This window comes from Myxocyprinus asiaticus, chromosome 12, assembly GCF_019703515.2.
Source record: "Myxocyprinus asiaticus isolate MX2 ecotype Aquarium Trade chromosome 12, UBuf_Myxa_2, whole genome shotgun sequence".
In the NCBI taxonomy this organism is placed as follows: Eukaryota; Metazoa; Chordata; class Actinopteri; order Cypriniformes; family Catostomidae; genus Myxocyprinus; species Myxocyprinus asiaticus.
Window position 1 is genome coordinate 220,001 of NC_059355.1, and position 17,638 is coordinate 237,638.

At 38.5% G+C, this 17,638-nt stretch overlaps 1 protein-coding gene across 1 annotated transcript in view; it reads right to left on the bottom strand.

The window, feature by feature from the left end:
* The window catches only part of prkcaa (protein kinase C, alpha, a), a 121,561-nt gene that overhangs the window by 61,882 nt on the left and 42,041 nt on the right, over positions 1 to 17,638 (bottom strand). Inside the window, exon 3 of the mRNA XM_051712575.1 lies at positions 15,432 to 15,514. Coding sequence (XP_051568535.1) covers positions 15,432 to 15,514 — 83 coding nt within the window. The remainder of the gene's footprint in view (positions 1 to 15,431; positions 15,515 to 17,638) is intronic.

Sequence of the window (17,638 nt, forward strand, 5' to 3'; positions counted from 1 at the left end):
GTGCAAAGAATAAACAGGCAAACAACCCTAAACTGATGCACTATATCACATGGAGTAATAGAGATAATGCAAAGAGGACTCTTTGCAATGAGACCATAAGGACCTTCAAAAATGGGTCAACTGTGTGATAGTTTGACTTGAGCCATACAAAATGAACCAGACTCCAGGGTGAAATGAGTGAAAGTAAACCAATCTGAAGCTGTAAAATCACACTAAACAACTCAGCATGTGATAAGGGCCACAGGAAGTGACTGTAGCAGAGAATGCCACAATCAGTGTGCTGTTCTGCCCGTTCATGAGAGAAGAAGACAGAGAGCGAGAAAGAGAGAGAAGCAGTCCTGTTGTAATACCAATTTTGGAACACTACGAACCCTTTTCACATTTCCAGATTTGGAACTATAGGAGGGTACATTTCTACAGAGGTACATGGGAGACCATCGCAAATATTATTTTTGCATTCCCATTTGCTCCAACAGCAAAATAAAAATAAAAAACCATTATTATGTTTTCATTTCTTTCCATAAGAGAGAAAAAAAAAATTAATGCATTAGCCAATTAATCTGAGCCCTAAATCTGGTGCAACAGACCTTATTCACGCTAGCGGCATCTTTGAATTTAATGGGAATGACAATGAGGCTTTGAGGAATAGACTTACAGTCTCTTCAATGACGCAAACGGTATAAAGCTGTATAAAGCTCCTTGATCACATCTGATCTTCCACAACTCATGTTGTCTGGAGTTTTTTGTCTACTGAATGTTCTTAGAATGATATTTTTTAAATGTTTTGTCTGATCCAAAAACACTTTAAACTGCAGTACAGCCCACTGAAGAGACCGTAAGTCTTTCCCTCACAGCCTCATTGTCATTCCCATTATAAATCAAAGATGGCGCTAGTGTGAATAAGGTCTATAGATGTAAAATGGGGTTAAAAAAGTGCACAAAAGAGGCTCTTAGCTGCCAGCACACTCCCATCTATTCCCTTCTAACTCCTGACATTTGGCACATGGAACCCATCCACCTCTGACAGCCGCACCTACCAACCAATCACTTCCTGCTGCTAGTAACCCACAGCGACGAGTCTCCAAGCTCCCATAGCAACAGCCAATCAAATATCACTTCAATAATGCCACATCCTCATAGAGGTAGTTATATCCTGAAGAGCTATTGGTCTCCAAAAATCCTGTTCAGGACCCCAGACAGCACAGAGAATCAGAACATCAGGTAGGCGAACTCAAAATGTCTGAATGCTGAGAAGCTAAAGATTCACTTTTATCAAAATGTATATATATATATATATATATATATATATATATATATATATATATATATATATATATATATATATATATACCCCAGGCCATAAGTGTATTCAAACAGCATGCATGGCAAGCATGAAGTCGAGTTTGAGACATTCTTCTATCCCACATAAAACAGTCTGTTAATCTGTCATTTCAATGAGCTTGTCATCAGATGAGCAGATGTTAATATGAGTGTGGATTATAGTTTGGCTATGCCTGACCTTTTAAAAGTCAGCTCTGAGCAGGTGGTACCTACTTAAATTATCTGTGTTTATGCATACGGCATTTATAACTCAAGCTTTACACTCCCTCTCATTGCACCATTAGGTCCTCTTCGTCTCTCAGTTCCTTCCAACTTAATTCTTCTCCGTTCTTTTACCTGGTGTTTCTGATGCTCTTTTTTGGCAGGTGATACCACGTATTTCAATTCTGTGTATTTGTAGACCTAATCAACATTTCTTTCTCATCGAGTGTCAGGCAAACTGCAATCTCCAAACATGCCATAATTGGTTGGATCATGTCCAAAGCTTACATTCACAGCCACATTAAAACAATTTTACACTAAATGATGAACTATGCTGAAGCTTCAGTTCCACAGTTCTTCAGATCTTCCAGTCAGTGTTGACGTGCTGTTGAGTGTGTGTATTAAAGAAAATGGGAGGTTTGTGATTTAGTTGGAAAAAGGTCCTCATCATAAATGGTAAGTTCATTTACTAGTTCAAAACTTGGTTAGGACAGCTCTTCTGACCACTGCTGTGGTGATATGAGCAGGACAGTTCAGAGGATGCTCCATTAGTGTCTCGCTCACTCTCTCTATACCTTGCAAGAGCTGGGAATACACAAGGATTGTAAAGGACTTTTCCACTGCTCCATTTTATCTTCTAAGCTTTGCACAGACTGCAGCAGCCCAATAGACTGGGATAAGACCTAACAATGTACACATAAGACAGCAGCGAAACACATGAAGCATCCAAAGGGACTTTTGAGAAATCCACAGCCTCATTTTCACTTTTCTGTATTTATTTTTTGTAAGATTACAAAAATCGAGTGCATTTGCTGGCCCAAAGCATTTACAATCACCTATGTATTCAATAATGCCTGTGAACAAAACCATTATATGCATTTTCTACACCAACATTTTCACAAACGCTGAGTTGAGTTCTCAAATTTCAGGCAATTCACAAACGGAATCAGGAAGTTTGCTACTTTCTTTGGTGGAACGCAGAACACAGCTGATGCTGCAGCACTAAACAATGCAAGTTGTTGCATGAACACACAGGTCAGTTTGAAGGAGCTTCTCTCATCAATGTGCAACAGACATCAAGATTTTCATTGAAAAATGACATTTTCAGATTGTTTCTCACTAAGAAGAAAGTCATAAGGGTATGAAATAACCCAAGAGTGAGTAAATGATGACAGAATATTTATCTTTGGGTGAAGTATTTCTTTAATAAAGCTTTAATAGAGGAAAAAGTTTGGCTTTTTCCTTGTTAATAAGGTAAATTTAAGCCTCTGACAGTTAAAAGGTAAGTTGGTCTCATTGCAAAAAACTGTTTCATAAAAACATGTGGGCTGATTGATTGGAAATGGAGCTTTAAAAGGCTGAATATTGCATTATATAGTAAAAACACCTACATTAATTACAGGGGCAGAAGAGTTAGATTTGTCTGCTCCACGTGAAAAACGAGTTCTTAAGAAGTTTTTGAGTAATGATACTCCTCAATCTTCATTCAGAATTTGATATAGAGTTATAAAGTCTATAAGAGCTTCTAGATATTTTACAGCAAATGCTGTGTCAGTTTTGAGACATGGGAGTGAGTAGCCTGAAAAGTATTTTAATGTTTTTTTTTTTTTTTTTTGGTATGTGGATCAGTGATTATTTTTATAAGATGCTTCAACGAAAAAAATCCCTTTGAAGGGACAATAAAGATTTACTACTACCACCTAGTGCTGTAAAAAATAAATAAACAAACAATAAATGTAAAAAATTAAATAAACATATAGTACTGTGCAAAAGTTTTAGGCACTTGTGAAAAATGTTGCTTAGTGAGGATGTCTTCAGAAATAATGCCATAAATAGTTTTCATGTATCACTTGATGCCATACAAAGTCCAGTAAACATAAAAAAGCTAAATTAATGTTCGGTGTGACCACCTTTGCCTTTAAAACCGCCCCAATTCTCCGAGATACACCTGGACACAGTTTTTCTTGGTTGTTGGCAGATAGGATGTTCCAAACTTCTTGGAGAATTCACCACAGTTCTTCTGTATATTTAGTCTGTCTCAATTGCTTCTGTCTCTTTATGTAATCTCAGACTGACACCATGTTCAGTGGGGGCTCTGTGGGGTCCATGACATCTGTTGCAGGGCTCCCTGTTCTTCTATTTATTTAGTCTGTCTCAATTGCTTCTGTCTCTTTATGTAATCTCAGACTGACTCGATGTTCAGTGGGGGCTCTGTGGGGGCCATGACATCTGTTGCAGGGCTCCTTGTTCTTCTATTTATTTAGTCTCAATTGCTTCTGTCTCTTTATGTAATCTCAGACTGACACCATGTTCAGTGGGGGCTCTGTGGGGGTCATGACATCTGTTGCAGGGCTCCCTGTTCTTCTGTATATTTAGTCTGTCTCAATTGCTTCTGTCTCTTTATGTAATCTCAGACTGACACCATGTTCAGTGGGGGCTCTGTGGGGGTCATGACATCTGTTGCAGGGCTCCCTGTTCTTCTGTATATTTAGTCTGTCTCAATTGCTTCTGTCTCTATGTAATCTCAGACTGACACCATGTTCAGTGGGGGCTCTGTGGGGGTCATGCCATCTGTTGCAGGGCTCCCTGTTCTTCTGTATATTTAGTCTGTCTCAATTGCTTCTGTCTCTTTATGTAATCTCAGACTGACACCATGTTCAGTGGGGGCTCTGTGGGGGTCATGCCATCTGTTGCAGGGCTCCCTGTTCTTCTGTATATTTAGTCTGTCTCAATTGCTTCTGTCTCTTTATGTAATCTCAGACTGACACCATCTTCAGTGGGGTCTCTGTGGGGGTCATGACATCTGTTGCAGGGCTCCCTGTTCTTCTATTTATTTAGTCTGTCTCAATTGCTTCTGTCTCTTTATGTAATCTCAGACTGACACCATCATCAGTGGGGTCTCTGTGGGGGTCATGACATCTGTTGCAGGGCTCCCTGTTCTTCTATTTATTTAGTCTGTCTCAATTGCTTCTGTCTCTTTATGTAATCTCAGACTGACACCATGTTCAGTGGGGTCTCTGTGGGGGTCATGCCATCTGTTGCAGGGCTCCCTGTTCTTCTATTTATTTAGTCTCAATTGCTTCTGTCTCTTTATGTAATCTCAGACTGACACGATGTTCAGTGGGGGCTCTGTGGGGGGTCATGACATCTGTTGCAGGGCTCCCTGTTCTTCTATTTATTTAGTCTCAATTGCTTCTGTCTCTTTATGTAATCTCAGACTGACACCATGTTCAGTGGGGTCTCTGTGGGGGTCATGCCATCTGTTGCAGGGCTCCCTGTTCTTCTATTTATTTAGTCTCAATTGCTTCTGTCTCTTTATGTAATCTCAGACTGACACGATGTTCAGTGGGGGCTCTGTGGGGGGTCATGACATCTGTTGCAGGGCTCCCTGTTCTTCTATTTATTTAGTCTCAATTGCTTCTGTCTCTTTATGTAATCTCAGACTGACACGATGTTCAGTGGGGGCTCTGTGGGGGTCATGCCATCTGTTGCAGGGCTCCCTGTTCTTCTATTTATTTAGTCTGTCTCAATTGCTTCTGTCTCTTTATGTAATCTCAGACTGACACGATGTTCAGTGGGGGGCTCTGTGGGGGTCATGCCATCTGTTGCAGGGCTCCCTGTTCTTCTATATATTTAGTCTGTCTCAATTGCTTCTGTCTCTTTAGAGACAGAAGCAATTGAGACAGACTAAATAAATAGAAGAACAGGGATGCCGAAATGGTGTTTGATATGGTAGAATGGGATTATCTTTTTAAGATTTGGGAAATATACGGGTTCGGGAATACTTTTATTGGATGGATTAAGTTACTTTATAGACACCCAGTAGCGGCAGAACAAACGAATGGATTAATTTCAGATTATTTTACTCTGGATAGGGGCACCCGGCAGGGTTGCCCTCTTTCCCCATTATTGTTCTGTCTTGCCCTGGAACCATTAGCAGCCACAATAATAAAGGAGGATGATTTTCCAGGGGTGGTGGCGGGAGGTATGGCGCATAAGATTTTGCTTTACACAGATGATATTTTATTATTCGTTTCCGACCCCAGCAGATCTATGCCTTGCCTCCACAGAATTATTAATTCCTTTTCTAAATTCTCAGGATACAGAGTCAACTGGTCTAAATCCGAAGCTTTGGCTTTGACAGCGTACTGCCCAGAAATGGATTTTCAGCCGGGCGCCTTCCAGTGGCCCAAACAGGGCATTAAGTATTTGGGCATTTTATTCCCTGAATTTGTGTGATTTAGTTAAGAGTTCATTTTGAGCCCTTATAATAAAAAGGTTTTCGAGCGATGTGGGCAGGTGGGCTTCATTAAATTTATCTTTGATTGTGAAGGTTAATGTTATTAAAATGAACTGTATTCCAAAATTCAACTACCTGTTACAGTCTCTCCCTGTAGATGTCCCCCTCTCTTATTTCAAGCAATTTGATAGCATAGCGAAGTCCTTCATTTGGAATGGTAAACGTCCCAGATTACATTTCAGTAAGTTACATAGGCCAATTGACAAAGGTGGGCTAGGCCTACCCAAGATTTAGTTTTATTATTATCAGACATTTGGCTCATTGGTCGCTTCCACCTGAGAGAGCCCTTCCCTGGTTTTGTATTGAACAGGAAGTTCTTGCCCCTATTTCACCATTGCAAAGCCTTTCTATCAAACTAACTGGAGAAGTTACACCCCGTTATCTCGTATTTGCACTCGGTATGGACTAAAGTGTCCAGAGTGTTTAATTCGGACATTTATTTAAATGTTGCCTCGAGCATATGGCTAAACCCAAAATTATGTATTAATAAGTCCCCTTTCTGCTGGTCAGAGTGGATTGGGAGGGGGGTTAATACGCTTGGTGACCTATATGAGAGTGGAGTGTTGAGATCCTTTGAAAATATGGTTCAACATTTTGGGATTCCCAGATCTCAGTTCTTTAGGTATTTGCAGCTGCGCCACCTGCTCTGTACTATTTTTGGGAGTAGCACACACCCCCCTAAAGCGGCAGACACTCTGGGAGTGGTGATTACTGCTTTTGGAAAAGGTCATGAGGCATCAGTGTATTACTCCCTGTTAATTCAGAGTCTGGGGGACGAAACTAACTTCTATCAAGAGATTATGGGAGAAAGATCTAAATTTGGTATTGGAAGAGCGAGTGTGGGCTAGGATTCTAAAAAATGTCAAGTCTGCATCTAGAGATGCAAGGGTGCATCTAATGCAATTTATGATTTTACATCGATTCTATTGGACCCCCTCTAGCTTGGTCTTAAAGACACACCCACCTGCTGGCGATGCCAGTCAGAAGACGGGGATACAGCCCATGTTTTTTTGATGGTGTGTTAAGATCTGAGAATTTTGGTTGAAGGTTCAGAGATTTATGTGTGATGTATTGGGCACAAAAATTTCATTTTACCCCAGACTCTGTATTCTAGATGATGGGGCGGTCATTAATATAGGGGATGTTTACATAAAGAATTGGGTCCTGGCTGGTGTTATGATCAGAAGGCAGGTCATCCTTAGGGGATGGAAGTCGGCTGGAGCACCCTCGTTTCGGGAGTGGTGCACGGAGATGGGCAGGGTGGCAGCATTTGAGGGGATGCCATACAGAAGGCTGGGCAACATGGGTTTATTTAATAAAAATGGTTCAGTTATTTTGACTTTTTGGAGGGCTCTCGGTGGAGGCAGTTGAGGGAGATAGATAATGTTAAATGTGTGTGCATTCTTATTGTTTTTTTGTTGTTGTTGTTTGTTTTGTTTTTGAAAGTATACCTTTTTTTCATTTGTTTTTTTGTTTCTAAATACTTTGTTGATTTATTGTTTATTTATGTGTCATTATTAATTTAGGTTGGGAATGTTCGGAGGGAAGTATTTTAAGTTCATATAATTTGATTCCATATTTTCTGTCATGTTTAATCTGTGACTGGAATCAATAAAAATTGTAAATAAAAGTTACAAAAGCGAAAACAAATTCATTTAAATTGAAGCTAAAACTAACTTTACAGCACTAATGCAATCGATTTGGCATTAATATGTGGATTACATTTTAAATTGATAATGACATCTATTTTTTTTCCATTTTGATGCATTTGATGGAGGAAACCCTTCCAAAGACATAGTGACACAGGCTTATATGACACAGAATGATAATTGAAATAATAAAAAAGTGTCCACCCGGAGTTGGTTAGATATGCAATAAGTTGAGAAAACATGCAAACACACCTCTAAATGCTTCTTTAGATTTGACATGGAATCAGTTACAGTGGATAGGATATTACATTTTGAAAGGTGAAGTTTACATTGCACAGTAATGTTTTTGCCTTGTGTCCTTAAAACTGTAATGATTTTTTTGTAAATCCAGTGGTCAAATGCTAAGTGAGACCTCTCCATCTTCATTGTTATTATAGCCACATGGCTAGCGACTAATATCAGGTCTCCGTGTGCAATTCCAAAACCTTCACCTTCTCTTCCGAAAACACTCAAAGACTTACCGAATATATTTCAGTAGGATGCTGAAATAGAATTAAAAATGAAAAAAAAAAATAAATAAAATAAAAAAGAATGAGGGGAATCAATAAATGATGAGCAGTTTACTGCCACTTCTTGATTAATATGTAATCATGTAATCCATAAAAAAGTTAATTTTATAAATGTAACAATCTAATTACAAATACTTGATTTTTGGAATCTGATTATGTAATCCAGATTGCATGTTATCTGTTACTATCAGCACTGATTATTTTCAAACATGGTGTTTGTGATAGTAAATACATGACAAGCACAAAAGTCCAAAAACAAAACATCGCTTAGGTTCAGATCGATTAGGCCGTTCCTGCCAATCATTCCCGTTTAGGTTTCTTCTCCATTGTCGCCAACATGGGCACTGAAGTCGCCCAGCAGGTCTATGGAGTCCCCAGGTAGCACCCCTTCCTCTACCCCACTCAGGACCTAAAACAAGGCCAAATACTTTGAGCTGCTGATTGCTTCATAAGCACACACCACAGTCAGAGCCTTACCCTCTCATTGAGCCAACCCTCGTCTACTACACTGAAGTCCTCTCGAAAACTTTTTAACATCCCCATGCTTGCTCGCTGTCTCTCACCTTGAGTGACTCAGGAAAAGTAGAGTTCGACCCCCCCTCCAGGAGTTTGGTTACAGAGCCAGAACTGTGCGTGGAAGTGAGCCAAACTATATCTAGTATGTGGTATAGCATAACCGCCTGCATCATCTTTGACTTGTTCTTCATCAGAGAAGTCACATTCCATGCATCAAAAGCCAGTTTCCATAACTAACATCCAGTCTGCACAGGCCTATGACTTTCTTCTGTACAACATGATTTTGATTATTCGAAACCACCTGATTGGACTCTAATGGCACTTTTCCACTGCATGTTACGGTTCGACTCGACTCTGCTCACTTTACTTTTCTGAGCTTGCTTTTCCACTGCAGTTTAGTGCTGCCTCAACGTGGGTGGGATTATAGGCTGATCATCATAGTCTGCCGTAGCTGTTGTGGTCCTTGATGGTTCTGTAGTCACTTTTACATTTTTGTAACTTTTCCCTACACTGTTAGTAGGTCCGGTGGTAGCCGTGTGCGGCCAACAGCTGCTGAGACACTTCCTGAAAGACTTTTTCATTTCGTTCATCACTAACGAGAGGAACGTCTGCACCTCGTTTATTGACCACAGCGTGGTTTTGCGCACAGCCATTTCTTTTTACAATTCAAAAGTCGCGTGAACAAATGATACTGCCATCGCTGTCCTAACTTTAAAACTAACAGGTTGATGTCCCGTGTCACAAATTCAGTGACGCTGGTAGTGACGATTCTCTCTGACCAATCAGTGATCTGCAGGGTTTTGACGTCACATTTAGTATCGGCTCGGAACCTCGACCGAGGTGGTACTAAAAAAAGTATCAGGTACCAGGTACTATCCACAGTGGAAAACCCCCAAAAAGCGAGCAGAGTCGAGTCGAGCTGTACCGTGCAGTGGAAAAGCCCCATAAAGTACACAGACTCCAACCACAGAATGAAGTGGCATGGCAAATTTTGGTCCAGCCATTTTCCACAAGTCCAAAAGTAGATGTGTTCTGAGAGAGAGAACATGTGATTACTGTCAATAGCCTGTAAGCAGATAGATTGTGTGCGCCGGTGCAGATAGCCGTATATGCTCAGTCTTAAGGATATCTTAAAAATCAGGCCTTCAGCGGGCTAAGGGGGCTAATGGACTTGTAATGGAATAAATGATTCATGGAGATTTTCTATTAGAAAAGCCTGCTACTCACATAGAGAGAGAGAGAGAGAGAGAGAAAGAGAGGTCTTATACACCGCACTAGTCCACAGGGCCATGGATGCAGAAACAGTTGCCGGAAGAACCTAACCACAAAACAACAGGGTGCATGACAATTCCTCACATGAGCCATTAGTAGACTCACATAGAGAATGTGCACATTTTCTGCACTAATTGTGGGAGAAAATCTGCAGAATTCAACGATTCCAAGCACGATAAGTTTATTTTACACATGGTCATAAATGTATCATGATAAAACGTTTACAGCTTGAATACGCACATACACATCAAACACGATCAAGCACGCAGCCACGTCTGCTTATAAGGTGGTTATGTTCTTGTTATTCAAAAGTCACCCAAAAAACTGTTTTTTTACAAGCACATAATATATTTGTTTTGTTAAACAAACAGTGAAACTGTCACCAAAGTGCCATGATAACAGTTTACAGCTCACACTGGCACAGAAAACATTTATGAACGCAATCATCCAACGCACGCTTACATTAGGTGTACATGCGGTTGTCATTAATAAGTCACACAAACAACAACTCGAACAGTCTTTTCAAGCACATGATACATTTTTTTATGAAACAGAAAGCCATATTGTTACAAAAGCACTACAATAAGAATTGACAACTCATATACTGTAAACACATCACAAACACAAACCATCAGTGAAACGCGATCTTCAGAAGCACGCGGCCATGTCTGTTTACATAAGGTGGCTACACACACACACACACACAATATCTGCGATGTGTCAAACAGTGCACAGGCATACAGTAGTATCGGTTATTTAAAATTAGGTAATTTATGCCAAATTTAGCCCATTTTACCAATCCTGCTTTCATCTGATTTCTTAGGTCATGCAGAGTTGAATGCATTCTGTGTTTACAATTTCTGCCAATTAGATTTTCCGGCATTTAAAATTTTTCAAATATACAACTTTTTAAGTCCTTTTAAGGTCGTATGTCTGATTTGCACAAAATTTGGTGTATCAACTAGGGACATTGGTGAAATTCATTTTTTTTTTTTTTTTTGATAGATCAAATGGTTCTCGTATAACGGTTCAATAATTTGACAGTGCGCACACCAAAACAGATATATGTGTGGCTGTATCTTCGCAACACTTTTAGGTTTATTGAAACGAAACTTGGTATATGTCATAGACATCATGACTTGAGGGCACATGCACAGTTTTGGCACAGCACCACCTAGTGGTCAAGAGATATTAAAAATGGCAATTTTGCTTATAACTTCTGAATAGTTTGGCCTAAAATCAGGAGACTGGTCTCTTTAGATTCCTCTGGGCATATAGAGTTGACTGATGCCCAATTTTGGGCATCAGACATTTTTTATTTAGACATAAAATGCTATATTTTACAAAGGAATTGGCGTATTGTCACGAAACTTGGGATGCATCATCGGCACCATGGTAGTACCTACAAAGTTTAGGGCCATCGCCACCTTGGTTAAAAAGTATAATGAAATGTTTAAAAAAAATAATTATAATTTGGCCTATCATCCTGGGACTACGCTCTTTAGATTCCTTGTGTTGTGCCGTGTATGATGTTACCCAGTGTGCCATTCTTTACATCTGTACATCTTTTTTACTAAAGAAAAATGACATCTTGTAAAAAGTGTATCTTTAAGTCTTTGTAAATCACCATGTAACATGCCCCTTCAGTCTCAGACAGAGTGAGATCCAATCACAGTTGCATTAATTATACATGTGCACGAGCTCTGGCTAAACGCTGCATTTGGCTTTGATTATGTGCCAGTCTGTGAGAAAATTAGCCTCTGCATTATTAACAGGCTTGCTCTGTTTATACACTCACATGTATTTGTGAACAGCAGAGTCCTCAGCAATTAAAGCTCTTTACTCAAGACAAATTTATGAGTGGGTCAGGCCTCTCACAAGAGCTGGAGATTCATTTACAGATAAAATACAGAGCTCTCTAGGTCAGCAACACAAGCATATTTGCAAATAGAAATACGTTATTACTCTTGCAGTTTCAAATACAACCCTGAGCGGCCCTCTAAATGAGGCAGGCTGTGTGTGTGTGTGTGTGTGTGTGTGTGTGTGTGTGTTGCCCTTGGCAACCTTTGTTCAGACTGTGAAACACAGACAGATTTAGCACTCAATTAAATCGTATGCACACAGACCCGTTCCATGTGCAGATTCTGTGAGCAGCTCTCACTGAGGTTTGATTTCATAGTTACAGTTTGACGGCCTTACGTGCTGTGCTCTATAAAAAGGAGCGTCTCAGAAGCTTGAATGACATTCTGGCATTAACTCTGGTTACAAGACTCCACCACATGTCAAAAGAGCTCTCTCACTCACTAATGCACAAACACACCACTGACAAACACATAGCAATATATTATTACATCACTCCAAAAATGAATGGGCATGGAACATTATTGCTTGAATCATTAGAGTATGAACAATCTTCAGCTCACATGGCAGGACACAAAACAACTTGCTAATGATTTTCTTCAAATGTTTGAAGTGAAATCAACAGTTGTACAACTGAACACAACTTAAAATCTATGGACAGCATCTGTGACATGCTGTTGATTACCACAGATGCTGGTAAATGCACTTACAGTGGAAAATTAGGGGGTAATTGTATTACAGGGTTTAACAGCAGAAACTCTCTTTTGCATGAAATAATCAGTAAGAAAGTTGATTATTTGATCTGTACAGCTGTCTAAAACCCACCTTGGGTGTGGGACTACTTTTGTAGGTGGATCAACTTCTGGTTATGCACAACTGACATAATTTGCTCCATGTAAAAAGTGCTTAATGGATGGTTGCCTTCCTGGTATTCCTGAACAGACATCATGTGAAAGTTACCATGTTTACCAGATTTACATGGTCATAACTTGAGCTGAAAGATTGGCTATAACTTTGTAAAAACCTATATTGCATTATGTGACAATAGCCATTTATATAGCGATATACACCTTTTTATGGAAAGTGATTCACAAACTTCTGAAAAAAATAAATAATAAAATGTCCTTTTTTAATTTTAACCGATTGTGCTGTCTGTACTTTTGGCAGGTTAATTCAGTATATGAGTGTCTACGCTTTCTCCTTGCCCACGCACTGTGAACACGTGACAGAGAAAGAACACTCATGGAAGAAAAAGGTGCATGTCAGCTTTTGTAAATCCAAACCATGTACACACCACGAATGTTGCACTCTTTTGAAAACAAGTTCCTCTTGTGCATTTGACTTGTTTGGGAGTCGGCCCGTTCTGTGTGTACATCTTTCTCCGTGTTTCTCGTCTCTCTCATGTGCAGAGCGCTGCGTACCCGGATATTAATTTCTGCGATATACACGGAACAGCAAAATCTCTACTGATTCACACTTGATCATGTTGCCATGTATGATTATATACTGTAAAAAATCGTACCATGCCCTGTGCCGCCCCCCTGCAAGATGCCACTAAGGGCGGCTGCCCATGTCGCCAATGCCTAAATCCGCTCAGGCGAGAATCTTCGAGTTTTGAAAGCGGTGCTGAGATCACAATTCATTTTCAATGGGAGACAGAGAGAGCGGCACTGCTTGTCAGCCTCATTTATTCTTGCTTAACTGCTTAGGGAACACCAAGTAAATATTAGAGGTGTCTGTCTTATAAAAACAAAAACCTGGAAAATGTGTCTTGAAAAAAGTGGCATCCCTTAGGTGGTTTATCAGAAAATAAAATAGCGATGGAACAATTTAATGTTTGTATTTTCAAATGTTCTATTCTGATCAGTATTTTCATATTGCTGTTTAATGTTGCAGGTCTTTGATGATGAAGAACAGACAGATAAAGTTTGTAATTGCAGTTATTTTGACCTGGAAAAGAGGAACATCTCCAGGTGACGGAAACCTTTCTTTAAATCGGATGCTTCAAAGTCTAGTCTCTGATGTCTTAATTGCTTGTTTGAAATGAAATTGATGTCATTTGTACAACCTGGCATAAACAAAGCTATCCATTTTGTTGTTATGTATTTAGGATGGGCCTTTTGTTTCTTTTATTTCTTTACTGCATTGAATTTTGAGCCGATGTTATGTCTTACATATCATACAAAAGCATAGACACATAAAAATGCTTTATGTGAAAAAAAAAAAGTAAACTACATACAGTATGACAATACAATTGGGAAATATTAAACAATGTGTTTTTCTATGGAGATGGACATAATCCAGCCTGACACATAGACAAAACAGACAATAGATCTGTCATAATTTACTCTCCCTTACATCATTATAAACCCTTATGACTTTTTTATACCTCTCGGCCAGTCTTTTAAACACAATGGTAGTTAATAGCAACTCAATTTAAAGCTTGAAAAAAAAAAAAAAAGGGCATACAATACAGTTTTGGTGAGAAACATCCAAAATGTAAGTCATTTTTCAGTGAAAATCTTGACGTCTGCTGTCACTATGAAAGAAGCTTGAACACATTGACTTATTTTCACATAAAAACTTGCACTTTTTATAGAAATAAACAATGCAAATTTTGTGAACACAACCTTTTTGAAAATACTGGACAATTTTGCTCTGGCAGTTTCCCTTAATGAGAAGTTGTATCATTACCTACACGTCCATATTGATGGTATGCGTGAACAGCACATGTGGTGTATTTACCAGTAAAGGAAACCCAACAGTGTTCCTGTAGTTTACCTGACTGCATGTGTGAAACGGGCTACTGAATATTTTGTATGGTACATTTGGGTCCTTTTAGAAGCTTTCAAGTGAATCAATAGCATCTGCCATATTTTTTGACTTGAATGAGACCAGTTGTTTTTTATAAAGCACATTACCTGACTAAACATTTTTCCAGTGTAAAAAGAAATACATGTAAGTGCAACTGAGAAAGGTTAAATAACTGTTTAAAATGACAAAAGACAGTGTTTACTCTAACAGTGTGTTTACTATTACTGTAAGAATGATCATGGACATTAATGTGCTTTTGTTGTCAATAATAAATGCTTTATCTTTGAAGTCTGTGCCCGTTATTGACACATGATATGATTTAATTCAATTCATTTCATTTTAAATGAATCCACTCGTTATAAGATTCATTTTTAATTCATTTATTTTTTCATTATCAAATACATTTTGTTAGGTACTCATAATAACAATGGTGGTCCTTTTTTATTTAATTTAACTAAATATTTTTGTCTAGCTTCTATTGATTTTTTCATATGTTCTGTTTGCATCTAATCATTTAGAAAAAATGACTTTTAAGGACCTCAATTGATTGATCCTTAATCAATTTTAAGCATAGTCATATTTAATTAAAAATATTTCTTGTAATCTGTTGCCATAATTGAATTGAGTAGATCTACTGTAATAGTTTGACAGTGAACTGTACATCTATTGTCATACTGCGCAGCTCTAGATCCTTTCATACTATGATGAAAGTAAAAGTGTTGCTTACTGACCTTGTGTGAAGACTTAAAATATTGAAAGGTTTGATATAAGTGCAAGCACATCTGTTGTACGAGCATTATCTTATCAAACAGTGATGTGTGACAGTTCAGCAGAGGTCAGTCAGAGCCAGAGTATACATGTGAAGAGAAAGACACAACTACTCAAGTGAGCTACTGTTTGCATACTCACGTCTGTGTCTGGCCCTTTATCAGCTCCAGGGCATGAGAACGTGACAAATTCATGGCAGCGTTTATGGACCACAAAACAGCACACTGAAACATTAAGAAATAGAGAGAGAGAGATATGTTAGATTCACATTAGACATTTTGGTAGTTTGGGAAACTGAAAAGATACTCAGTGGTGTAACTAGGATTTAATGGGCCTCAGTGCGCCCACCCAATCACAGCCTACAATAATAAACTTAAAATACACAAAATTATTATTATTATTATTATTATTTACATTCAATATTGCTATTAAATGTCTCAAACAAGCAGATCCTCTCAAGGCACCTTTTCAGAAACTATGAGAACTGAAATGTCTGAAAATGTCTTCCTTAAATATTAAAAATGAAACAAAAGTAAAAAGACTGTAAACCTTAATTTTGTAATTACTGGAAATATCAAGTTGTCTTAATTCAATATTACTTGAAATGTCAAGTTTCGGACTAAAAACTCAAATGTTCATCAAAAGTTAATTGAACGATTTTATCTTAAAAATCCCTAGACTTTAGATTTTAAGTGTTAATAACTCAAACTATTGAGTACAACATTGATGCCATGGGGAATACCCACAATCCCTTGCTGCTTGAATTATTTAATCATGTTTCCTTGGTCAAAGGGAACATATGGGGACATTTAAATAATTGTTATTAAGAATTCATAGAGGTTTAAGCTCTTTTGTAGTATTATTTATGTTGTTTTGTTGCAAATAGTTGTTTGGTGTGATGTCACCATTAGGGTGATCTGTGTCTCCTTCGGTTAAGTTGGACCCTGTTAACACCATCTCAGTTCTCCTTGTGCACGCACAACTGAAGTACCTGTACAGGTATATGTGCATTTCTGTGGAGAATAAAGTTTATTTAATGACTGACCTAGAACCAGTTATCACTTTTATTTGAGTTGTGATATTGATTGATCTAAACAACTGTAGAAATTACAATATTTAAATAGCAAATCAGAGATACGTCTACTTGCATCTAGTTAACTCAACTTAAATAGTTAAGTTCACTCTACATGAACGAGTTAATTGAACTTAAATACTCAAGTTTTGGGAGATCTCGGTGGTATATACCTTATTCACGCTAGCAGAATCTTTGATTTTTAATGGGAATGAAAACGAGGCTGTGAGGGAAAGACAAAAACCACCCCTTCTGAAATCAGCCACATGAATATATAATGACAGAGGGGCTGAAGTACTTCGACATGTTACTGTAGTTTGCTTCTGACCATGGAAAAGATTAAGATGTCGAGTAAGGTCCCCCAACATTGTGTTCCTGGTTATGGAAAAACTGCATGTCTGCATAACCTTCTGAAGGATCCCAACGTTAGCAATGAGTAGCTTAAATTTACCTAAAACAAAGTTCCTGAACATGTCAATGTGGGATTATATGTTTGCTCAGCACATTTCTCAATGGATTTTTTGAGAACCAATATAATTCAGGGTTGCATATAAACATACATTAGAAGCAGTAGTGCCAACTATATTAGACATGACAGTTATGCTGGTGAATAACAAATTAAATTCTAATGTTTCATCTGTATGTTTTCGTTTGATATAAAAGGAATTGTAAAGTCAACCATTTTTTTAATTACTAAATAAACCATAATCAGGACTCCAATGCAGAGCGGATCATGCTTTTTAAAGAAAGTACAAATATTCCAAGTAGTCTCTGAATTAATACACTCATACTCAAAAGAATTAGCAAAATGTGGTTTAAAATAATCATACCACAGGACATATCCACTTCCCAGAAGTATGTAATTCAAACTACCACATTCAACTCAACCTAGTAAAGACTGAGCTCCTTGTCTTTCCAGCCAACCCTGCTGTGGAGCACAACAGTGCCGTTCAGCTAGGTTAATCTACAATAACACCTTCCAAAATGGTCAGAAATCTAGGGGTAACCATTGACAACCAATTCTAGTTCATCAACCACATCTCAAAAACAGCCCGATCATGTAGATTTGCACTCTACAACATCAGATAAGACCCGTCCTCTCTGAACATGCCACACAACTCCATGTTCAGTCACTTGTCATATCTAAACTGGACTACTGTAATGCTCTTTTAGCCGGCCTTCCTGCATGTGCAGGTAGGCCTCTGTAAATGATCCAGAATGCAGCAGCACATCTGGTCTCCAACAAACCAAAGAGAGCGCATGTTACACCACTCCT